This window comes from Epinephelus fuscoguttatus, linkage group LG4 (genome assembly GCF_011397635.1).
Source record: "Epinephelus fuscoguttatus linkage group LG4, E.fuscoguttatus.final_Chr_v1".
Lineage (NCBI taxonomy): Eukaryota > Metazoa > Chordata > Actinopteri > Perciformes > Serranidae > Epinephelus > Epinephelus fuscoguttatus.
The window spans coordinates 9,090,498-9,117,276 of NC_064755.1; the positions used below are offsets into that span (position 1 = coordinate 9,090,498).

General features: G+C 39.0%; 1 protein-coding gene, 1 long non-coding RNA gene and 1 pseudogene across 3 annotated transcripts; 1 reads left to right on the plus strand and 2 right to left on the minus strand.

Moving 5' to 3' along the window:
- LOC125887275 (uncharacterized) overlaps positions 1–26,779 on the minus strand; it is a 753,166-nt pseudogene that overhangs the window by 487,622 nt on the left and 238,765 nt on the right.
- LOC125887987 (uncharacterized) lies at positions 522–10,350 on the minus strand. 2 transcript variants are annotated; one of them, XR_007449270.1, is made up of 3 exons: positions 10,211–10,350; positions 4,901–4,968; positions 522–1,176 (listed from the first exon to the last, which is right to left on the minus strand). It is a non-coding gene; the product is annotated as an uncharacterized LOC125887987 (long non-coding RNA). The 2 variants fall into 2 exon arrangements; XR_007449269.1 differs by having other exon boundaries at positions 522–1,179.
- On the plus strand, positions 10,542–26,298 carry psme3ip1 (proteasome activator subunit 3 interacting protein 1). The gene is made up of 7 exons (XM_049575139.1): positions 10,542–10,673; positions 12,961–13,097; positions 13,198–13,296; positions 15,539–15,660; positions 21,414–21,553; positions 22,147–22,232; positions 25,065–26,298. Exons 2-7 carry the CDS (start codon positions 12,971–12,973, stop codon positions 25,325–25,327), a joined length of 837 nt encoding a protein of 278 aa, XP_049431096.1. The 5' UTR covers positions 10,542–10,673; positions 12,961–12,970; the 3' UTR covers positions 25,328–26,298.

Sequence of the window (26,779 nt, forward strand, 5' to 3'; positions counted from 1 at the left end):
GTATAAGAGCAGAGCCAGTTGTGCCGCCGTCATCAGGAATGGACGTCGCTTCACGTGACGCTTCAGAGTAAGGCCGTCTCATGTCTTTTAAACCGACAATGTTCGCTCATCGCTCCTAGCGCTAGCTCCTCGCATTTTTTCCAAGGTGGGAGGGGCTAAACAGCTAGCAAAGTCAGCTAGCAGTAACACTAGCAGTAATTTAAGAGACTTGGGACGTACCCTATGTATATATGTCTGTGCACGGAGATGGGACAAAGATCCTCTGAGAAGAAAGACGGTTCACTCTGCTCTGCTGCCAGGAACAAACTGGGAGGCAAAGATCCTCTCTGAGGAAGAGGGCTCACTTTGCTGCAGGATTCAACAAAACGTTTTTTTGTTTTTTCTTTTAATAAATTGAACACACATTAAAGAACATACAAGATTCTGTAGAGAATTAATACATAGAATACAATACAATAAACATTGTCTAATTAAATGAAGGAAGAGGATTTTTAAAGGCAAATAAAATATTGGGAATTTATGTAAAAATATACATAGAGACATATAAATAATTATATAATTAAAGATATGTAGGCTATGTTAGGTGAATACACCTGTCAGTGACCCTGACCACTGGCATTGGCAAAAGAACTGGAGTTGGTCCCTGGATGCTGCACTGCAGCTGCCCACTGCTCCCAGTGTATACAGTAGGATGGATCAAATACAGAGGTCAAATTTAGTTTCAATGTATGTTATGTGCTGAGAAAGGACAATAAAGAATCTTCTTCTAATAATAATTTCTTAATAACTAGGAGATAACAAAAGAATAAAGAGATTTCAAAGACTTAAAAAATAAGGGACATGAATCAAAACAACAAGAAACGAGATATATCCCCAGTCATGCACACCCAGTTTTAATAAAGTCAGTGCTGTTTTTCAACACATATATTGTTTTGTCTTCATTCAATGTAATTAGCACATATTGTTATTGCGCCATTTGTTTTGGCCTTGGTGCCCCACATTTTGGCCGTGATGCCCCAATAAATTTGTATTTATCAAAGGCCAAAGTGGCCTTACCCTAAAAATATAAAGTCCAGGCCTGTAATCGTGTATTTCCTCTCCTGTTTCTGTCCTCGGAGGGGCCAGTTGCAGTGTGCTGCTTTTTTATGTGCTGCTGCCTTCATTGGCTGATCATCTCTGCTGACATAAGATAGAAGTTATGAGCGAAAATATGCACCACACAGCCAGAAAAAGAACCTCTTAAGCAGGGCAAGTAAGAATTTAGATGGGGCAAGTAGATTTGAGAAGTACTTGCCCGACAGGGCAAGTAGGAAAAAACCTTAACGTTGGACCCTGCTACTACATTACAAGATATTTTTATATATTTAACAGGAGAGTGTTTTTTAAAATGTTCAATAAATGCTGTTCCAAATTCAAAGACATAATCATGTAAATAATCGTGATTTCAATATTGACCAAAATAATCGTGATTATGACTTTTTCCATAATCGAGCAGCCCTAATGAAACGTTTTTTCAGGTTAAATATAATTTTGATTCACTTTGGTAATTCTTTTGAATGAATAATTTATTTTCATTTTTCACTTCCATATATGTATTTTAACATTTGAGGTCTTATTTTTTTCAGTTGCATGTTTTATCTTTTCAGATTCAGGTCACGTGTCAATAAAAACTTCATTATATGCGATAAGTGAAAACCTCACCATATACAAAACTAATTTCCTGTATTTACGTTCTTAAAAAAACAATAAACACCCCCTCTTGTACTGTAATAGTAACATCCGTCCTGGCAAGAGTGTGTTGGTTGTTTCCTAGATCACAAATATAATGTAATTGGTCAGTGTGGTTAAAACAGTAATTGGCAAACTTGATGATGTTGGGTTGGTTTTTCCTTTGTGTACTAACTTGATGTTTGATTTGTCTTCTCCTTTATATGGTTTGTGTTTTTAGATGTTTTGCCGATGGAGTTGTGAACATTCCATGGCCACACCTGGAGGAGCTACAACAGAGTTAAGGGGTATTTATACTTGTGTGGCAAACCTTATGCCATAGCCTACTCACATGACCTGTGCCATTATGAGCATTTATACTTGTGTGGTGGTGTGTCTGTGTCGCTCTGCAGGTACACCTCCAAAACACTGGTCGGCGGTGAGGATTCTGTTGTTAAGTTTAGTTGATTCAAGACACACCCAAAACACACTTTAAATATGGTTGTCCCTATTCTCCGGACGACATGGGGAACTGAAATTTCAGTGAAAATTGGCTATTAAATAAAGATTTTGTGGGATGGCTGAAACTGCTACAAGGTTATGTATGCAAGGCTTGGTGTATTTTATGCAAAAAGGTTTTTTAACTTGGCACGGTGTGAATCAAGGCAGAAGAATCTCCCGTCTAACTTGCCTTAAGCTGTAGGAACCCTGTGTATGTAAGTGAATTAACGATGGCTCATTTCCATGTAGCTGCTTTGATTTCAGGATCCTTTTATCCTGCATACTTGCTCCATGTCACCCTCACTGGAGCGCTTGAATAGCACAGAGCCATCTTTAGTGTTATTAGTGACACCTGTGCTTTTCCAACCATGACAAATTAAAATATTTGCTGTGGAGTTCATCAATGGTGATAGATTCTCTATAGTAGGCCTATCTTCTATTTACAAAGACTGAATGATGGGGGGGGGGGTTTAAAGACTGTGTTACCTTGATTAGTCTGTCCCTCAGCGGTATCTTTGCATCACTGCAGTGCAGGAAACCATAATACATTACGGTAACAGGCTCGTTACTGCCCCCTGGAGCCTAGGGCTGAGAACACCCATTGGTGCTTGATGGTCCCATTTGCAGTTGCAGTGGGTGATTTCCCCTTAGTAAATGCCCTGTTTTTTTTGTTGTTGTTGTATATATATATATATATATATATATATATATATACATATATATATTATATATATATATACAGTGCCAAATATATACAGTGCCAAAGAACCTCTTGTTCTCATGGCTGTGGTCAGTCAGGCACCCATCGTAATTCTTCAGAGTGTAATTATTCAGAGTGTTTTTGCAGTGGACTCTAACCTAACATGACCTGCCTCATAAAACCTACTTGCAGTAAGCCTAGGGCGAAGCATGCTAACCCAGCGCTGGTGTTTACTCTTCAATTATCCGTGGCATTTCAGGTGACACCTGTAGACTCTGTACGTGGGTTTGTTCAGCCCACTTACCGGGAACAAAATGCAGTGTGGAAGTGTGTAATGTGAGACAGGTAGTAAGGGAAATTTTGGGGAAAACATTTTGATGCCACCATAGTGAGAGTAAACACTCTATCAACAGTCTTTGCAGAGGAAGGATGCTGCTTACATCACTGTTCCAAAAACACTATGTTCATGTCTTAGTAGACTTGTTGTCACCTTATATAAATCTGTATTTTTATTAGTATTTGGATAATAAAATTACCATTTATGTGCTTTGTACTGCATAGTCTGCACACATTTCCTCCCACAGGTCCAAGGCTTTTGCACGACAAGCTCGTCCACTGGTTCTGGAGCGATGCCCTGACAAAACACGTTGCGCATTTTGCACAAGATTGTTATGTTTTCCAAATGTTGAGAAATTGAGAGTGGGAATTATACTTGTTGGTAACAATTATCAAAATAAAAGCAGTAAAGACAGTTGATTTTTTTTTTTGTTTTTGTGTTTACCTGGGTGCAGGGTTTGTACCAGACTTGCTGTTTGCTTAGGAAGAACAGCTATAACATTTTTAGTTGCCAGTGTACTCAAATGAGCTGTCTGCTTAAGTAATGCAGCCAAGTGGTTGCACAAATATCTTCCAGCAGCACATGAACACGTTTAGGCTATCATATCAGGTGGTATGTTTGTAGTGTCAAAGATTATCTGCATGCTGTGATAAGATGAACTTTATCCTCAGGGAACTGCTGTGCAGCAATTTCAATACAATTTGGGAAGAGTGCAAATATAAAGAAGAGGTATAAAACTAAGAGAGCAGTGAGTGTTTTGGAGGTGTACCTGCAGAGCGACACAGACACACCACCACACAAGTATAAATGCTCATAACGGCACAGGTCACGTGAGTAGGCTATGACATAAGGTTTGCCACACAAGTATAAATACCCCTTAACTCTGTTGTAGCTCCTCCAGGTGTGGCCATGGAATGTTCACAACTCCATCGGCAAAACATCTAAAAACACAAACCATATAAAGGAGAAGACAAATCAAACATCAAGTTAGTACACAAAGGAAAAACCAACCCAACATCATCAAGTTTGCCAATTACTGTTTTAACCACATTGATCAATTACATTATATTTGTGATCTAGGAAACAACCAACACACTCTTGCCAGGACGGATGTTACTATTACAGTACAAGAGGGGGTGTTTATTGTTTTTTTAAGAACATAAATACAGGAAATTCGTTATGTATATGGTGAGGTTTTCACTTATCGTATATAATGAAGTTTTTATTGACAGGTGACCTTAAAAGGCTCTATATAACACGGTGTCTACAGGTAGGTAGCAATGTGTGCACGTTGCTTGCCAGGCACTTAATGCACATCTGCTGTGCTTCCTCTGCCCTCATGTTAGCCATGTGTGCAACATTGCTTGCCAGGCGCCTCATGCACATCTGCAGCACAGCTTGCCCTGAATTGGCTGCACATGCCGTGCATGCCGCTTTGCCTCACGCATCCACTTCTGCTTGCACAGCTACTTTTAGGCATGTTGGCATAAGCAAAGGTGGTCTGCAGCAAAAATTACTGTCGCAGTCAGTAGTTTAACTCTGATGTCATGCACATTACCATTTATGTTCCACAACGTAAGATCAAAATGCCATTAAAATCACACTTTAAATTGTTTGCATGCAGCAAGCCCAAAATTTCATGTGTTAACACTCACCAGATAGCCGTACAAATTATTCCGAATTTCAACTTGATACAGTGCCCTCCGGCAACAGCAAAGGTGGTCTGCAGCAAAGATGAGACAATACAAAGGTGAGTCACAATCAGTGGTTAAAGTCTGATGTCTAATCCACACTACTGTCTTTTTTTCCACAATGGAAGCAGAAACTGTCAGTGAATATTGGAGATGAACTGATCACACCCTTTCAGTCCTGATACCACAACCTGGCCTTTGGGTATTTGCTGACACCCAGTACCAATATGATATCAGTGTTTGATTTATAAGCTGTATACCTCACTCTGTTAAAGAGACTGGAATCATTTTTATGTGTAAGGCAACATCAGGCCTGACTTAAACATTGCATTACTTTGTAAAAGAAAAATACAACAATGCATAGATATGATGTATGTATAATATTTATGTATCATGAATTTGTTCAAAATTATATTAGATAATCATGAATTTATGAGTAAGTGATTCAGTTCATACATCAGGAGAATAAACACACCCAAGCTGCAGCTGCTCATGGAAACAAACACCAGTGGTTATGCAAAAAAAAAAAAAAGACAGGGGCAGAGATTACCATTTTTATTATTATTCTATTATTCATAGTACCCCAAAATAACAAAAGGCCCCTAGGGTATATGAAAATATGGGTTTAAGATTCAGAAATCGCACCTTTAACTGCCATTGATATCAGAAATCGGAGGTCACATGGGGTGTGTGATTCAATAGCTCAGTTCTTCAGCATACATTAGTCACTGAAAATATTAATACATTAGTTTAATGTTAAGCTTTAACTTTAAGGGAGTGCTGTTATAATTGGGAGATTATGAAGATTAAAAACTTATTTTTTCCTCTAAACCCGCAGAGAGTCCAAATCAAAGTTAATTTCACTGATCTGCTTTAGCTGGAAGAGTGTGAGCAGAAAAGCAACAAACCAAAAGTAACTCCATACAACAATTCAAAAAACAAATTGTGGCAATATTGATTACCCATATTAGCAGCATAATGTGCCAACTTTTACAGTAATTTCCAAAAGAGGAAATTCTGTCAGTAATCTGCATTTGAGGTTTTTTTCCCCCGAAACTCTTCCCAATGTTAAGAAATGAACCAAATCGGCTGTGTCCTTTTCTCCAATGAAATTGGAATAATTCATTTGAATAAAGCAATTGGAAACAATAAATCTCTGGGAACTGATGGCTGTGCAGCAGATTTTTATAAACTGTTCTGTTCTAAATTGGCACAACATTTGAAAGAAGTATTTACCCAAAGTCTTCTTAAATCCTCTCCCCACTACTTGTGCCAGTAATCGCCTTAATTCCAAAATCCAAACCAGCCTTTTATTATGCAAGTGGCCAATCTCCTTATTAAATAATAATTATAAAATGATTTACTACTTGCCATGTATGCTTGAGTTTAATTGCTCTTGCATAGTTTCTATTTGTATTTCTATTGTGTTCTTTTCATTTTATATAGCCTACTTCAAATGATTTATTTTCTACTTTTCTGTATTTATCTGTATATTTTTCTGTTATTGTGCTGCTGCAGCCTCTGCATGTCTCCTCTGGAGATACTTGACTACTCTAACCTTGTTTAGGAAGACAGCTTTGCTCACAAACTCACTACAGTTCTTAATTCACTGTAGTAGCGGTTTAAACTCCATAGATACATTTGATTACTGAAGATTACATTAAAAACCCTACATCCACCTTGTGTAGTCTATCTTATTATGTAGTCTAAATAATTATTATGTTATACACTCCTTATCAAACTCTCTCATTTCCTCAAACAGGTTTTGTTAGCTTTGGCATTAATCTACAAACATTAGGCTACTTCTTACCTCACAATTTTTACATTTGGAACAATTGCGGTATTGTATTATGAACAAATCCCTATTCCTTGAAAACTAGCTCCAAGGTGGTAAGTATTAGTGTCTTGGTTATTGATTGTAATGGCCTTTTTCTAACCATGTCTCTCCAGGTATAATGTTCCTATAACTCCAAGAGAATTTTCTGTAGTTTTTGATGGTGTTCCATCCAGAAGTCATACGTCATTTAGGAGTGGAGTAGCATCTCTCCTTGATCCTTGGGGCTTTCTAGTTGGCAAGATTTGTTTTTCTGGCACCAAAATAGATAACCACAAAGTAAGAACAACATTGTTGCTGTCCCCTGCACAATATCATATTGGAATTGGTATGTGACAGATATGATTTTCTCCCTTTGGAAGTTCAAAAATGATATATGATGTGATGTGAATCACAACCTGACACATCTTTCTCACTTATTCTGGGTCTGTAGATTCACTCATAAACTCATTAAATCATTATAGTCAATGATGCAATGCAAAATGTTCCCTTTTTGTTCTCCATGATAAAAAAAAACAACAATTTAGCTCATTCCTTATTAATTTAACATTTTTTTTTAAATTCATATTCACAAATGTAAAAGTAGTAAATACAGTATTTGTCTATTACCCCCTAACACTATGAGTGGTCTTTCTCTGGGCCTTTTGCTTGTCTTGCCTGTGTGTCTTGACTGTACATGATGGTTGTATCTGCTATCCAGCTATGTCGCACTATGTGCTATGTGCCCAAAACAAATTTCCCGTTTGGGACAATAAAGTTTATCTTATCTATCTGGCTATCCATCTATCAGGACTGTGAAATTTGATTAATTTAAAAAAGAGCATGTTAAAAAAATCTTATTATCCAATAATGGTCTGGCAACATTTTAGGCTAAGTAATGGGCTAATGTTCAGACATCCATGTTGTGTGTCATTTGAAAAAGAAAGAAAGAAAGAAAGAAATCTTAGAATTTGGAAAGAGAACAATTAATTTCTTTCTTTTTTTTAATATTTTATTTGCTTTTTGATGCTCAGGGAGTAAAGAATTCACAATAGTAGATCAACAGTCAGGTCAGTTACAAAGAAAACTGATAACAACATTTTGAGATGATGAAAAGAGTTCATATACAACTGTGCTTGTATCCTGGAGTGGACGCTAGATTCAGATCTTTGATACAATCCTTGACATAAACATACATATAATTATAACACAGACCTCACACCTACACATACTTTTCATATATAAGTGCCAATATGCCAGCATGCGTCATAAATAATGTTTTTTAGTCAGGGCAGGTGATATTGTTGTGAAATTCCACGTTAATTTGATTCCAAGTTTTGTAGGAGGAAGTGTATATAGAATTGGATGTTTGCTCTAAACTTAGAAGTGTTTCAAAGGTTTGTATCCAAGATTTTGCATTAATATTATCAGTAGTCTTCCAGTTAGTAGCAATAACTCGTTTTGCACTCATAAGGCCAACAGACACAATTTTTTTCTTAAAATGTGGCCAGTTTTTGTCATCCATATAGTTCAAAATGCATAGTTTGGGATCTAATGGGATGTTCTCCTTGATGATTGTTGACAGATATAACATAACTTTCTTCCAAAATATTTGCAGTTTAGGGCATTGCCATATCATATGAACAAATAAACCTTTTTCTTTATTACAGTGCCAGCACATTTCATTATTATATAAATTCATTCATTCAAGCTTAAGTTTTCTTGGAGTATAATACGTCCTGTTAATAAACTTATAATTTATTGTATTTATTTATCGATATTTTATGTAATTTCTGCCAAATTGATGTCCATGTTTCAGGATCTATTTTCTCATCTAGATCTTTCTCCCAGGTTTTCTCTAGGGAGATGTTGATAGTATTTTTCAGACCATTTATGATCTGATCTCTGATAAATTTTGCTACCTATATGACTTTTCTTTTTCATTATTGTTATTAATTTATTTTCACAGTTAGGTATTTCAGCAAGTTGTGTACGTTCCCCAAGAAATTTTGTAAGTTGTGATCTGATTTTCAGGTATAACCAAAAATCTTTACTTGTCAGATCATCAGGACATCATGTTACCATCTGAAAACGGATCTATCAATGAGGAAATTCCCCTTCTTTCCCATTCCTTATTTTCTAATGATTTACCTTGCACTGTAAAAAGACTACTATACCACACTGGATTATTAGATGAGTTGTGTCCATCAAAATCTAATGAGTTATGCAAATATTTTGCAATTTCACAAGAAAATCTAATGACAGGATTGTCGATGTTTTTCAGATGTTTTGGGTTGAACCACATTGATTTAAGAGATATTTTGGATTTGTTTGTGGACATAATTCTTATTTCTATGTCCTCCCAAGTTGTTAATTCTGTACTATAATTACATGCCCATTTTAAAGGATATCTTGAATTTATAGCAAAGTAATATTTTTCCAAATTTGGAAGACCCAGTCCACCTTTGTCTCAGTCAAGAAACAATTTTGAAGTACTAATTCTTGCTCTCTTTCCATTCCAGATAAAGGAAGAAAACAATGAACTGATTCTTTGAAAGTAGGTTTTGTCAAAGGGGAGTGGGAGAGCACTAATAATGTAGATTAGTCGTGGGAGGACATTCATTTTTAAGGTGTCAATTTTACCCCAGAGCGAGAGAGGCAAAATCTCCCACCTCTCTAAATCATCAGAAGCATCTCTTAAAATATTATTTACATTTGTTGAAACTATGTCTGCTAGATCCGACTTTAAAGTGATACCTAATTAATAATTAATTTATGTCTAAAGACACCTTTTGGTATTTCTATTCAATGCTTTACTGGTGTGCCACAATAATGTCATGCTTTTGAGTTAAAATATCATTATTTCATTATTTTTAAGTCACCAACTAAATCTACATAAACGTGATTAAATTTGCATATGCTGTTCCTGCCACCCCTTGAAGCTCTCAGTGACACCCTGTTGCCACCCCATGAATATTAGGCTACTCTAGATCCGCCCCTGGCTGAGCAAAATATATGATGCACAAGGCTACCATAAAGTAAAGAGCATGCATTTAAAATAACTAATAATATTGTTAACAGTCTGGTACAGTGATCAAATTGAATCAACGTTGAATTCCCCCTATGGGACTAATAGAGTGTAAAGTAGTATATGATAAAGAAAGACAAAACGAGTAAAACGCAGTTATTTTTCAGAACTGCCGGTTATAAGCATGATTGTCCATTAACAGTTAGCGTTTATCACACGTAATAAATAGCTGTATTTCACTGTAACATTTGCCAGTCACAAAATCACAGAAGACAGCCTGAAAGTGACAAACAAGCAAGATACAGACAGACTCATTCAGTGAGCTCGGTTAGCAACACTCACAGACAGGCTAGAGATGTAACGTTACTTTAAGCTAACACATCGACTTAACGTCACTGTTATGTGCTGACAGCAAAGGGAGAACACAGTTTACCTGACCGCTGATCCTGCAGTTCACTCTCATGGTGTTTTTCACTTTCCATGACCGCAGGGATAGCTCGTCTCATCCTCTCACGTGAGGTTGGAAACTCTGTCACCCCCTTTAACGAGGGAGAAGTGGAGGCCTTGCGTAACTTGCTTAACCTAACGTTACTCAATTTGCATAGTGAGCGTACGGCGACTCTGTTTGTAGGACATTTCAGGCGTTTTGAATCTAGATTTCCCATGTAGGTTATAGCTATTTCTAGTGTCGCCACTCGAAGGCACTGTTGCCTTGTTTGTAAATTTGTATTTAATTTCAGCCATTAAGTTTATTTCAGGAAAGACTCTCAGCCCTGCTGCCGAAGAGCAGGTCGGAACTACAGTCGCGCGTCAAAATTTGTGACGGGGTATTTTTACTGTGACACAAAACGTCATTGATTTGGAGCTGGTAATATCATACCAACTAGCGGAGCTCGGTAAGTTTAACTGGCACAGACATTATTCAACAGGACATGACTCGGCAGTGAGCTGAAACTAAAGTATGCTCGGTTGTGCAGCTCATAGCGTTGCTTCTCCAGCATGGCATGATGTTCGGCCTCTGATAGCGGTGACAACAACGTAATATATAGCTAATGAAGCTAATGCTAGCCGGGGTTGCAGCACACAAGGCATCTGCGTGTCCACAGCTTTACCGCTCCAGCATCTGACGTTAAACTACAACGACAGAGAGCCAATGAGTCAGACTGTTGTACTGCAGGTTTATTGATGTATTGACAAGAAATTATGGTATCAGCAGCTGGGTGCTTCTTTTGTTTTAAAGGGCTAGCCATTAGCGGCTAACGTTGTATTCGTCGCCTTTATGCTGAGTGAAGTAACACGGCCGATACAAACGAAAAGCTTTGGTCCATGAAGCAAACATCGTGTGTTACTTGATCGTCTCCTCGTTGCAAATCAGGTGTGCGATCTTTATGATTTTCTTCAGCTGTCTTCGTTGAAAATAATGTTCTTTAAATTACTATAATTCAAATTCCTTGTGATGATTAAAGATGGCCACAAGGGAGAGCCAAAACCGTACAGGTTTAGTTCACTTAAGTCCTAACTCTCACACATGATGCTGTCATCTTGTTGTCCATGTTGGGGTTTACATATGTTGTCTTTATGGTGACCTCACTGATGCAGGCAGCGTGACACCACATACGTCATAAAACAAAAAATAGCATCACACAACTCACTTGCATGTAGGTTGAAAATGTCGCCACACATTAGCATGCATATCAACACATGGTGATATATCTGTGAGTGTTTATCTCAGGGACTTGGGACTTTTGTTCAACTAACGTATTTACAGTCAGGTGACAGAAATCCAACACAAAATAATACAAAGACTGCAGTGGAAAAGTCCAACAGTTAGGACAAGTCTAGTTTATAGACTTAGTTTGGTACTCTAATTGTACTATTATTAGAAGTACTATATGTTATTAATGAATTGATTCATTATAGAACCTCTACGGCACACAGAGAAATAAACAATGCCTTGGTAAATACAGTAGCAGCATGTTAATGCCCTCTCTGTAGGGGCTTTGCACATGCATTTTTGAAACTTTATAAGTTGCATTTATTAAACAGATGCATCACTGAATTGTAGCTTCAGGTGGTTTTGATCAGCTCATATTTGCAGGTAAGTAGTGGATGTGCAGCAGTCAGTAGCAGTGGTTTTAAAGGGTTTGCTGAGGGGACTTTAGCAGAGTATGAAAGGTGAAGATAGTGATTTGAATCTAATACACTTTCAACTATAAAGCAAGAAATCTCTGCCTGTCTGTGTGTCCTTTGCATATCTTGAGAACTGTTCATTCAGTCTACTCCCCACACACTGTGGACCCCAGAAAGAATCGTTGCTGCAGTGCTAAAGCTAATGAGGATCTCAGTACAAAGACAAACACTTGCTGGGTGTATTGCTGGAGATTCCAGAACGTTTAATGTTACTTTTTGTGCAGTTTGGACAAAATACCTCTGCTAATTAAATCTATTGAGTAGCTGGTATATTTTAGAGCCCACCAGCCACAGTGGCAGTTGAACAAAAAAGTTAATTTCCAACTCTGTTTGGAAATGAATAATTCTGTTAAGTGTACTTCACCAGTGTTTCTGAACATGAGTGTGTGTTTCAGGAGTGGATCTGCTTTCCTATTTCTGTTACTGGAAAATGTTGGTATTGGCAGTGGTAGAAGAAGAACTCAAAAGTCATGTTTGTATGAGCAGTTCTCCAAAAAAAAATGGAAGCGGCTGTGCCACAGGCCAAGCAATCAATGTTTGCAATGAGCAGCGCAACACCGGCTATTCTTTCTCTTCCACGTCCTCACCCATGAGACTACAATGAAGCCTCGTGGGACTAGACTACAATGAAGCATGAATAATATCATATCTCTATATAGAGATAATACCAAAGCTGTTAAAGGAACAATGATGGGAGATGTGTATTTGTTTGAGTGTTAAATTCAGATATCAGCAAGCTTTCTCCCAAATCGCTGAGTGCATCTCTAATTAGATTGATTTCTCCCATTTGTACATAGGAAAATAATAAATCAATAAATCCGTGAGTTCTCAGCATGGGTCCCCAGAGGAGAAAACACTGAAAGCCACTGTTATTGACTTCTTTAACTTGTAGCCCATTATGGCCCTACAGAAATAGACTGTGTCAAGTCTTGAGTTAAAAACATAATTTTGTTGGAGTGATGCGCTTATAAAGTGTTTGTGTGCACTGTGCAGGTCAGTTGAAATGGCAGGGGGCGAGACAGCAGGCGTCGACCTCAGCAGGAAGTTTGTGTCGGAAGCTGAGCTTGATGAGAAGAGGAAGAAGAGACAGGAGGAATGGGAGAAAGTCAGGAAACCTGAAGACCCAGAGCGTAAGAACACATGCACCTGCACACAGATTCAAAACACATCAAACTTCTACATCACATACAGCTATGCTTACATCCACATATTTGTCTGTGTACTCCTCAGAGGCCCCAGAGGAGGAGTATGACCCACGTTCTCTCTTTGAGCGATTGCAGGAGCAGAAAGACAAGAAACAAGAGGAATATGAGGAGCAATTTAAATTCAGTGAGTCTTTGTCTCTGTTTTCTTTGCTGTATTTGTTAGAAGGACTTTTACCTCAATTTGTTATCTAGGCTTAAATCAACACTTTTCCACTGCTACTCCACCAAGACAATGAGTCGGTAATTATGTGCAACTATGTACAAAAGGCATAGTTTATCACAATTAAATGGGCACTCCACCAATGTCATACGTCAAGATCAGTTTATTCATGATGGTTCCTAAGCTGCAAAAACAGCTGTAAAATGTCTTCTGTGGCCCTTGAGGTAGCTCTCTGAAGTCTGGCAAAAAGTACCACGATGACATCAACAGATGAGGCTTGAGACTTTTGACAGAAAACCTGCAGTACAACTGGGGACGTGGTGATTGACAGATGAAGCCATTTATCAGGCTGGGAGCGTCCAAAGAAAGAGGTCTGTGGTGCAAAGTACCTTTACTACAAGTACTGTATGTACATACAGTTTGAGGTACTTAATATTTAAGTTATTTTATGTTACTAAAGATTAAACTAGTGGTTCCCAGCCTTTTGGCTTGTGACACCTGAGTAAAGCAGTGTGTGGTTGGGCCCCCTGTCACATTTTAGATGTCAGATGTAGCATTTCCACCAAAAAGATATTTCCCCTCTGAACTTCTCAAATGGTTTCATCTAAATAATTTCAAGACCTAAAAGGTTAGATGAGCTATTACAAAAAAGCAAAAGGTCAACAAATTTATACAGTAACAGTGAATGTAAACATAATGGCTGTGGCTCAGGAGGTAGAGCGGGTTGTTCACTGATTGGAAGATCAGTGATTTAATCCCCGGCCCCTCAAGTCCATATGTTAAAGTATTCTTGGGCACGATACTGAACCCCACACTGTGTGAGTGTGTGTTAATATTTAACTGAGTAGCGGGTAGGGGTGAGCCATATCATCTCGTTCACGATAATACTGGTATAATTTTTAATATGATATGAAAAATTCATATTGTGATACTTGCGATATGTTGACTTGTTGACATATTGACATCATACTGTTACCCATGGCAACAACAAGTATGGCTGAAAGTAAAATTATGGGCATCCTGAATGTTTTATGAACAACATTGGTCTTCTCAGACTCTTTTAACAAGTTACTGTGAGTTACCCTCCCTGTGGAGGGAAGTCATTCAGCGACTCCTCTGGCAACAGCACAGCGTCTCTTCCATCACATGTAAGTCGGTGTTGTCAGGTGATTTTATCATACTTGACAAAAGAGGGCAAAACAGTTAGAGGAGAAATGGCGGATCATAAAGGTCTAGGTGGAAAAAAACAAAACAACTCAATCATTTAGGACTTTGCTAAAAGAGAAGGAAATCCTCTGTAAATTTATATATGTAGATCCAGGGGACATTTTTTGTATTTAGGAGCTGTTTAAATGTGTAATTTGTGGTAGATTTTATTTTGTTGTGCTATAAATATTGTATACAGAATCTGGATCTAACTCTGAGTTACTGTTGTTGTTTACAAACGTAAGATATGAGAGATTATTTTAGTCTTTTATTGACTTTTTGTGACTAATTTGTCATAAGAATATCGTTATCACAAAAGTACCCTGAAATATTATGATATTATTTTGGGGACATATCGCCCACCCCTAGTGGCAGGTGGCACTTTGTATGGTAGCCTTGGCCACCAGTGCATGAATGTGTGTATGGATAGGTGAATATGTAGTGTTAAAACGCTTTGAGTGGTCAGAAGACTAGAAAGACACTATACAAATGAACGTCCATTTAGCAAGTCCAACTTTTGTGTATATAAAGGAAAACTCTACAGTGCACTTTTTGAATTAGCTTCACTGCTGCCAGCTAAAATACTGAAATATTGTTTACACATGGATGCATCAGTGTTAAGAACCCATTATTGTTATATATAATGACACAGGTGCATTTTTCTGCAATGATGATGATTATGCTCATTATTTTACAGATTTTAATAAAGAGATTAGATTGGGAAAAAAAATCAATTCAAGCATTCACAGTACAGTAACAGTTTTTAGTATGTTTAAAAAAGATTGAGTGTCAGTGTTTAAAATCAACAGTAAATTCCAAACATGTCTTAGAAGTACACATGCCTTATTGTCTTTTTCCGTGAAGGTCAGCTAGATTTCAGGCTTCTCTTTTCACATGAAGGTCATCTGTGTGTGGATTCTGACTCTTAAGGTTTGTTTATTGAAAAATGCAGTCACTCTACTGCCATGTGTTGAGAGCATGTTTGTTTCCATGGTGACAGGGAATATGGTAAGGGGATTGGACGAGGACGAGACCAGCTTCCTGGACGAGGTCTCCCGGCAACAGTGCCTGGTGGAGAAGCAACGCAGAGATGAGGAGAAGCAGGAACTACTGGAATACAGAATATCCTTTTTTTTATCGCACCTTGGTTTATATAAGAAATATTTTAATAAGCCAGTATCAAACTGTGATTATTTGCCTTAATATATTAGTCTGTTATCCCCCATTTAAGAGAGCAATAACAGATTTTGCAGGTTTAAAATAAGCACTGACATGTTGTTGAAGTCACAGCAGTCCAGTTTATTTTGTTGTTTATGCAATGAGAATTGGAGACTAGTATTGTTGTACTTCACTCAGATGCGTGCAGACAATCACAATCTGTTCGGTTTTTGAATGTTTGCATTTTATCACTATTTTAACTAGTGTCAGTTCAAACTGAAAACACTCAAACTGCCTCCAGACCAACACAAACAAAGATTAAGTTTCTAAACAAGATGCATGCCTTCAGCAACATTCATTAAATACATAATGCAAAGCTTTCCTAAACCTAGTGCACACCTTATATCTGATGCTAAAGTCAACCGCTTAATGCAAAGGCATCATTCACACTGCCCAGTAGCAAAAAATAACCATAATATTACTTTTCTGGGTGCAGAGATTTTTGGGCTACAAATCACACTTTCCAGCCTGTACACTTGATTGAAACAGAAATTCTGTCTGCCCACTGAAACATCCACAGTCTTTTATACTTAAGCTGACAAAGCAGTGTTATTATTAGTGTTTGTATTGTGGCACAGTTGTCTTTAGACTCTCCTGTTTGCTTTATTTGGCCAGCTCACTCATATCTGCTGTGAAAACGTGACTTTGTTTGTGTCAGTCACATGTAAGAGTGGGAGTGATCAGCTGTGCCAGGATGTGTTGGTGTTGATACAGTCTTCCTGTTAACAGAGGTTGATGGAAGTCAGGTTGATGGAGTATGATTGCACTTGCAATGTGCCCAACTGTCCTCATACAATAAGATAGATGTTGCCTTTGTTTTACACCTGGGCCTGCTAAGACACAATATAATGAATCAAAGAACAGATGAGATGCAGTGAACTACTCTCCTTTTTTGTGTTTTCTCTCATTGATGTGTAAAGAGACCTGGATACAACACTGGAAGCAGGGCCACATTCTTTTCTATGGACTTTGATCAGTGGCACATGTAACCAAAGTAGTTTGACTCTCACATCGTTGGGCCCGTAGAGCAAGACCAATAGAGACTTCTGCAGGCAAAACAACTGACTTGCGGTTGAGCGCCCTGCTAATTTTAATGAGAATAGAATTATTTAATTGTGCGGCCATTTTAGACTGTCCAAATATTATCGGATGGATCAAATCATGATAATGAAATGAGTAATGTTGTGGGGATTGTGACGCTCAATAAAATGTATCCACTGATTTACAGACGTCCCCCTCCCAATCTAAGTATATGGGGAAAGAGTCGTTTTGGTCCCCATGGGCATCACTTCACTGACTTGGGAGTTGTAACTGCATGGTTTGACCAAGATGCCAGTTTGACTTTAAAGCCCAGCTCTGTTCCTGTGGACTTGCCATGACCAGTTTTATTTATTATAAGTATTAAGATGGAAACAAAGACGAAGTTACCATCGCCCTGCAGAAAGACCTGTAGTACTCATTTTGTTGAAAAATGAACCAGACAAAGGCAAACGAATCTTATTTTAAGATTTGTAAAGTAACTGTATAACAAACTAATCTTTAGTATCGTACACACTAAACAACCTAAACTGTTAAAGATACAGTTGTTTACGTTTACAAAAAACCCTTTTGTCACATTTACTGAAACTGTCAAGTCAGCCACACAAAAGGACATAAAACAGTCTATAAAAGAAATTGTGTTCGTCCTCCCACTTATAGTGCTTTGAATGACATTTGCTAGAATTCATCTGGGCTCACAGAAAACAACCAGTCAGAGCTGAGGGGTATCTAACGCAGCTGTCAGTCACTGCTCATGAACTGTGGTCAAACTGTGAAACTATGCAGCGCTGATCAAATATATTCTGTTATTGCATTGCCTGTTTCTCACCTCAAATGTTTTCAGAAACATATTTTAGTGTACTGTTTAGCTGTAAATTGAGAGTTTGCTCTGGCCGGTGAAATTTTGGCTCGACTGCTCTCGACATTTCGTTTACAAGCAGCGATTGACATGATTGACAGCTGTGTTGGAGAATCCTTGGCTCAGATCGGCTGTTTTTGTTCCAAGTGTGGCAATGAGAATTATTAAGAAATGCTACAAGGCAATAGGATGGGCAGAGGACTATTTTTTCTCATGTAATACTGTGTGGATACTGTGGCAGTTTCAGCAAATGTGACAAAAAGTTATTTTTATAAAAGTTACCACCTACAGCTTTAATTGGTGAATATCAGTCAGATAATTGAAGAATCAATGTGTCATTTTAGCACTTGTGTAGCAACACAGTGTGAGCTGGCTCTTGAATCTGCCAGTGTGAATGTTTGTTGAATGTATCGGTAGGAAAAGGAACATGATGAGTGCCAGGTGTCCTGCACACTGCCTCTAAACTAACTGCTCATAGTGATGAGTGCGACTGTGATGTTTCAGCAGAGCAATAGTTTTCTCCATTTAGTGTTCTATGTTGTGTAGAGTTTCTCAGTAAGTTTTCCCATATCACCCTTAGCTAAGCAGTGAAGCTGTTTTCAGGTAGTTTTGTGCACCTCATGCTGTTTTCAACAGTTGAAGGACATCCATGCTGCTAATATGGAAGTCTCTCGCTGCATAAATGATAAGCAGCTTTGTGTGTGTTGGCAGAGGCAGACACAGCTCGAGCTTCTGCTGGGACTGCATTACACACACACACCTTCTACACGTGTTCATCCTCATGTGAGATACCAGCAGTGTGCTGTACACAAATTGGTCTGTCAACACGTTTGTCCTTCAGCTTTATCTGAAGGACAAACTTATTACAAGCAGTCTTTATGATTTACAAGATATTTTCTTCTTCTTCTTCTTCTTCTTCTTCTTCTAGCTTAATAATTAGACTGAAATTTCTTCTAGTTTCACTTCATGCATTCAGCCTGACGTTGTGTTCATGTTGCACCAATTTTGTGTTGGGAGGGGCATTATTTTGTTTGGTTTTACTCCAGTCAATCAGTGACATATCCGTCTTGCAGACATCTTTAACAATTGCTATGAGCAGCTAACTATGCATTTCTCACATTGATCGAAGAAATATGTCAATTTACGATTTATTTCTGTACATTGACTTTAAGTCTCCATGAAATGGAAAATACATTTTTCCAGTTTTAATCTTGTGTCCCTGTGTTAACTGATCATTTAGCTCTTGTATTTTTACCTGAAAATCCCACCTTTTCTCTCTCTGTAAAACCAGGTAAAAGCTTTTTTAAATGTTTGATAATTGTGACACTGTTTCTAAATGACTTCACATTTAATTTGGCACTTCGTACTTGGCAGCTGACACATACAGTGGTCAGGGTTTACGCTAGCCTTTTTTTTTTTTTTTTTTTTTTTTTTTTCGATGGTCAGTATGACCATTAATATTCCAAAATTCTGGCCATAAAGAACAACTACCGGACATCTGCTTTATATAGCCATCTAATGGCCTACATTTAAATGGCAATAAAACACTTCAAATGAAATAACTTGGAAAAAAGCTAAATGAAGAAGTGGTCTGTTGAAGAGGGTGACTAATCACAGGTTTAGTGGCAGAGGCAAAGGAGAAAAAGGACTTGGTGTACTAAGCATCACCATAAATAACCAAGCCTGCTATTCACCGTCTAGCTTGCCATGGTGTACTGAAGTGTAACTCCAGTCTGTTTTATGAGAAGAGCTGTGGTATGTTTAAAGGTCTCCTTGGAGAAAAGGATGGGTAATGCCATCACCTAACTACACCATGTATGCAAGGCCCAGGTTCCACTACCTGCTTGAGCAGTGCTTGACGGCTGCCCTTTCTGAGCTGCTGCGGCTCACACGTGTGCAGTATTCACAAAGACAGTGTTGCTGTAGCACGGCCGCTGCAGAGCTGCCTGCAAGTTTAAATACTGTATTTCCGCAATTAAAAGCCAGGCCTCCACTCATTTATGGAGCCATGCATGCCACTGCATTATGAACAACACAGTCATGAAAGAATTTCACAATAAAAAGCCTTCTGTTAACAAATTAAGGAAAACATCAGAAAACATTTATTGTGAAATGGAAACAGGTATTGTTGAGTTAAAAATACATATATTTTTTAATGCATGTGACAGATATAGTAATTGAAAGTGTAATGAAAGATGGTGCAATGGCAATATGATGATCAAAAGATTATTTTCATGGTCTATTTTTGCTTAAAGTCGTGTGTCACATGGTAAAAATAGCTGAGACTCTCTAGCTCAGCTGCAGCTGCACCTGAGCAATGCTGCTTACGCTAGCAGTGTGGCCCAGGTGTACAAGGAGGACTGTGAGCACTGTGGATATGGCTTTGGTAGATAAATATATCAGTGGGTAATTAATATCCCAAAATCCACTCTGCATAATAAAAGGTTATATTTAAATTGTCTAGGGAACATATCTTGTAGGTCACACAATGTTAGGTTATTTAATATGCTGTTAATGAATTTATTAATTTATTTGGCATATTTCCTACCAGGCGTTTTGATTGTTAATATTTTCACTTGCCAGACAACTACACGTTATATAATAGCTAATGTCAATCCTGGCAACAATTGGATATATCTGCAATAAGCTAATATCAGACAGTGTATCGGCCTGGCTGATTTATCAGTCCACCTTTCCTAACTTGGTTTGTAGGAAGATGGTATTTCCATTCTTAATCTTGCCTACTAAGATCTGATTGGCTGACGGTTTCTCCAACTGGAGAAAGCAGCTATGAGTGGGTGCAGTCACTGAACAAATCTTAGATGTGGGCAGCAGGTCAGAGGTCCAGAACCAGCCTTTTTTGTTTGTTAAATTCCATCTGCATCATAATGCTGGATTACATAACCTCAACTTTTAGCCATGAGAGAATACATCAGAATATTGTATGTATGTATTTATGACAGACCGCTTCATTCATAAACAGAGCTCCTGTAATCCATAGGTTCTGTTTGTTACATCACAGTGTAAATATTTCACCGCATGACATTAACGCACATTTGAATACACGTACAGTAGTTTTGCTCCTTGGTTGTTGCTCTCTGTGCTTTTTCATCTGTTCCTCTCCGTCATTCTCTCTTCGTCTTTGCGGACAGACTGGTTTCTGACAGACAGGTTTGTCTGCAGATGAAGAAGAGAATGGGTTGTCGTGGAAACTGTATCATAGGCTGGTAACTACGGTGACCGTTTTAAAGCAGTTGCTGTGAACACAAAGTACACGCACACACACACAGGAGCAGACCTTAGTTAATGCAGTGAAAACCTGACTGACTGTATGTACCTCATTTATACATGATGTTACACTTTGTGTCTGCTGTGTCCCGTCCATCTGTCTCTTTTGTCTTACACCTTGTGTGCTTTGTCTTTGTGTTTCTCAGTTCATTTTCCTCTGTCTCTGCATCTCAACCCAGTTTTATGTCTCTTGAGCTCTGTCCATCTCCCGATCTTGTTTTAGGCTCTATATCTGTGTCACCACTCTCTGCTTCCCTGCATGAGTGCTTTTTTTAGCCTCTAGGAACTGTGTCACTTTTTCCAGCACGCTGATGGAGAGATGTAATGGCTCCCCCTGAGGGCACGATGGATGTAACTTGTTGAATGGACTGCTGTGAATAGGTTGTGTCTTTCTGCCTGCCCCTGAGCAGCACTCTTTGTTCCCTCTCCAAGGGTCCATTATGGTTTATTCACCTTAACTCTGTACGGTCACAGCGCTCTAGTGAAGCAAGCGTCCACCGAAAACCGCAGAGAGCCTGAAAAGAAGGTGGCACCCAAACATTCGGGGGCGGAGCAAAGGACCAGCCACCTGTCTCAGGCCCATTTATTGGCTGGAGCTGTGAAGAGGCGCAGGTAAGAACACAGATAATTAAAGCCTGCATTAGCAGATTTTGTGTTGGCTTGGGGGCATCAGAACAAGCTGTAAATATAACACTTAGCTTATAAGGGTAATATGGACCTTGTTAGCAAGCAGTTGCCTATTTACACATTCAGCAGACACAGAGCAACATTATCACTGATGTCCATCTGATGAACCTCTGGGCACTGAATTTGATAAATGTACTTTTTATGAGACCACGAATGACACAGTTAGTGTCATTTTTTGTAGCACATATCATCTCCTGTTGTGGCCAAAAATGTAACCGATGAGAGTAAATTGAGTAATAAAAATTGTAAACTCAAGGTTGACTTACTCAGATATTCCTGGACCTTTCAGCAGTAGATGACATGCAGATCCACCTGCTGAAAGCTTGAAGAATAGCAAAGTAAGTGAACCTTGAGCTGTCAGTCTATGGGTCAGGACTGAACCTCAATGCTTAAGTAAAGCTGTGCGTCACAAAATCAAAACAATGAGCTGAAAGCTGTTAAAATGCCTAATGTCCATGTTGGTATGGACATGTAATTTGAGCAGCTTTAAATCTTCAAAATCTCTTTTTCTTACCCAGCTCCTCCCAGTCGTCAGACAGCAGTAAGAAACAGAAGGTGGATATCACAACAACAGCAACGACAGGAAATGGAGACACACACACAGGTGGGCTGCAGCCTGAGGCCTAGAAGGAGGAATGTCTGTCTGAAGTGGACAGAAATTGAGTTGTTCACTTCTTTGGCAATTCCTGGAATAGCCGAGTGATAGAACTATCAGACCGGTGAAACACAGTCTCTTATACAGCTCACTGCTCGTGATTGAATGATGCATAGATTACATACATGGAGTGTTCATTTTTCTTCTACATGCAGAGCTGGAATTACTTTTATAATTGGAAAGGATGACTGACCTTCATTGTATAGTGGAAGTGGTCTGCCTCTTAATGGAAACCTGAGAAACTGGCACAAAGGCCAACCTAAACCTGAGTCTACAGGAAGCCTGGGGCTGGCTGACTTGAGCTCATTACTCAGTACTACCACTAAGGCTGTGTTAAGGATTCATCGTCAAACCTCAGAGCCCATTTTCATGAATTTAAATGCTGATCGCTTTGGTTCAAACCTTGATCCATGTATGTGGTCTCAACAGCGTACAGTAGATCCCACAGGGCTGTTGCAATGAGGAATGGTAGTTATTACATGGTGCAGCTACGTGTCGGCGAAGGTGATGTGTCTGTTTGCTTATAAGCAAATAAGGACTATCTAGAGCTGTTTCCTCTTTTGTTTCAAAAATGTTTCTTCTGTGTGACACATTTCATATTTCACTGATAACTAAGTAACAACAATTGTTGTAACAGCAATTCTGTACTTATTTTCAATTTGGAGTAAAAAGGCAAGTATTTAAAGCTTCATTAACTGATTTTTGTTTTTGCCACTCGGGAGCAGCAGAGCAATTTCAAGCAACAAAATAATTATTTTAGCTAATTGTAAGCATGTTAGCAAGCAGTCTTCCTGTTTCCATGGCACATGTCTTTTTTTTTTTTTTGATGGCCATCATGAAGGTTAATATTTCAGAATTCCAGCTATATACAGCTGCCGGACATATGTTTTAAATAGCCATATATTTGCCTACATTTAAACAGCGACAAAACACATAAACACTGTGACCCTCTTTGCATTCCAAACACGTAATATTAAATTATTTCAAAATAAGATCAGCCTAACTGAAGAAGTGGTCTATTGAACAGATCAAGTGTCACAAAAAGTTCTCTGTGATAACATCCAGGGAATAACCAGGCCCTCTGTCTGCTGTGGCAGAGTGAAGTGCATCTCCGGTCAGATTTATGAGGAGACCCGCGGTGTGTTGAAGGTCTTACTGAAAATATGATCTGTGATGCTGTCACCTGCACTGAGCATGCTAATAGAAAGATCGTGACTGCCACTGATGTGGTATAACGTAAGGCTCTAAATAGTTTTTTCAATGAAAACTGTAAAGTTGTGGGTCGTAAAACCAAAACAGTGGGATGAAAGACATTAAAGTGGTCCCCAGAGCTGAAGGGAACTGCAGAGTAACATGAAAATTCTCTGTGGGTTTGTCACTACAAGCAAACCCTTTTGCATAACAAAAATAATTTCAATCATTGGCAGCAAAAAGAATATTGAAAATTTAAGCTTTAAACTACCAGAGGCCAGATGCATAAAACTTTGTGTAGATCCACGATTAAAACTGTCTGTACCCACAGAGGCAGAAATATGCATACACATACTTTTCATCAGATTTACAAAGCTGTGCGTATGCCTGATTCTGTTCTATTAATGTCGGTCATTGTGGCACTGGGTGCACAGGGACGAGCCTCTTTTACGCAGCCACACTTCGCCATAAATGGATGTAGAAATGCCACTAAATAACTATTTGCATATCTTTACTTGTACCCTTCCACTGCTCATTAGACCTCTCAATGAGAAACAGTAAAGAAAGAGCAATTTCACTGACTGTGTTGCATCGGCAAGGTTCTCCAGCGATACCAGAGCAGCTGTAATTAAGCACAGCTGTGGATATTTGTAGTGTCGTGAACACTAATTTATCACATTTCTGCAACCCATCATTGTGGTAAAATCTTGATCATCATTGTCATGAAATATCAGAGGAATAATCAGAGATTCGTTTATAGTGCTCATGTGGAAATTTACAAAATGTTCCATAGGACCAAAAACAGTTATTAACAGGGAGATGAATGCACGTAAAAATAATGCTGGAATATGTCACTCATAAATAATTTAAGATTAACTTTGTAAATGTGCCTTTGATTGACATTTTACAGAACGTCGTGTAAGCTGCAAACATGATAAAACTATCAGTGAAGTTTGCAAACAACCTCAAAAACATTGCTTTCTGCCTCTGAACTATTTAACCTTGTTGTCATATCACCCACAGTTATCTGAGCTGAAACCCTGTGAATGTGTGAGGCGCGCACATTCCCACTGCACATTCTTCCTTTATAAATACCAGTTTATGGGTAGGAAAAGGCATACACATGGTTTTTGTACATACACGTTTATGCATCTGGCCCCAGGTCTACAAGTTCATGTGCATGTCTCCAATTAGGCTTTTGAAGTTGGTGGAATTGCTCACTAACAGCTGATTTTCTCTCCTCGCAACTTATTAATGCCATTCATCTTGTATTCTAGCTTTAAACTTTCCACAAGATGGTTTTTTAGACAGTCTTATTTTGCCACTTCTCAGTGCTTATTACCTGCATGCAAACGCTTTCACAGAAAGTTGGAATTCATCAGAATAAATTATTCAGGCGCAAGCACTGAAAATAGCCTATTAACACAGTTAGTAAACAAAATGTTTGCGGTGTATTTCATTTTTAAGGTCCTTGGTTATGTAATTCACAGTTTCTCTCCAAATTTTAATCTCTGACCTTTTCAAAAGAGCTGTAGACGAGGATGTCTGCATGTACAAGCTCTGAATCTGACAGTATGTTGTGCTGTTCAGAACAGGAGGATGGAGCAGGAGGAGGAGCAGGGGGAGCTGAAGATCAACAAACAGTCCCTGGCCTGACGGCGAAGACTCCCTCGGCTCCCCTGAGCTCCGGTCAAGGCGTGTTACACCTGCCGTCGGCAGCTGTGTGCGTTGGCGTTTTACCAGGACTCTGGGTTTATTCCGGCAGCAGCGACTCTGACAGCAGCTCGGACAGCGAAGGTAGCGTGGACGCAATCATGTTGCCGTACCCACGGCACAGCAGGGCCTACAGATAGACACACACATACTAACACACACACACACACACACACACACACACACACACACACACACACACACGACTGATGTAAGTTTGCATGCCTTCACAGTGGCTAGCAAACAGTCAGAAAAGCTAACCTCACACAGGACATGCACACACAGAGACAGATTTAAAGGTCAGAATACGCAAACACACACACACACACACACACACACACACACACACACACACACAGACGGCACGTACAGAAGTGTACCTGCAGGCCACACAAGTTCATATCATGTTAGAGTCATTCACTGGCAGCACACACTCCTAGCAAACATTTCAGTATTCCTGTTGTTTTCACAGCTGTGAGTTGAACTGTTGCTCTTTGTCATCAGACAAAGTTCAGCCAAGTGATATAATCCTAATAAAAAGTAACACTAAAACCAATATAAACTCTACTCTGAACTAAATCTGTTTATTTATTTGTGGTTTTGCTTTTGTGGCACTCAAACATGATACCTCCACCCTTCCTTCCCTCAATCACATCTCACGCAGTTTAAGCCGAGCAACCAATCCCGCACTGCCTACCCCGACGACATCCTGCCCCCCCTACCACCCAACCCTACTCCCAACCCAAGCCACAGCGACTGCAAGCTGTGTTGTTGGCTGAGGGAACAGTGATTGACAGCTGTGGAGCAAGCAAGAGACTTCTTTAGACTGTGTCAAATGACTCACACCTTTTAGCTTTCAGCAGCAGAGGAGAGACAGAGAGAACCGGGGCAGGACACGCTTCGCTCTCTGTTTGGGTTAAATGCAGAGTCGGAATGGTTTGAAAAAAAAAAATCCTGTTTTTATTTGTGTGTTGTAATACGTTTTCTCATCAGTGGTTTTAAGTGGCATTGTGCTGAAAGATGCTGGACTGTTTGCTGCTGTCTCAGACGTTTGAGTTTTGTTTTGTTGGTCAAAGTCTGAGCAGAGAGAAATAAAGAGCTTTCCCTTGTACTGTGTGTTTACTGTGTGTGTGTGTGTGTGTGTGTGTGTGTGTGTGTGTGTGTGTGTATATGTGTGCACACAACAGACAAGCAGAGAGCTAGAATAAACTAGAAACTTTTTTTTAAATATCAGGCACCAATTATAGATGGAAATAGTATGTAGTCCTACTGTATTAATGAAGCCTCTTTTTTTTTGTCTAGCACTCACTATGCACTGCTTCCCTGGGTCACTGGTTCTCAGCAGTTTTGGCTTGTGTGAAAGAAGACCTATTATGCTCATTTTTAAGTTCATACTTGTAATTCTGGTTTCTACTAGAACATCTTTACATGCTTATATGGTCCAAAACACCATCAGTGCTGGACCTGTATTCACCCTCTGTCTGAGACCCTCCTTTCTAGTGCCCCTGAAAAATCCCTATCTGCTCTAATTGGTCAGCATTTCCAGGTTTTCCACATCTCAGCATCAATGCATCATCATTGCAGCCGACCAA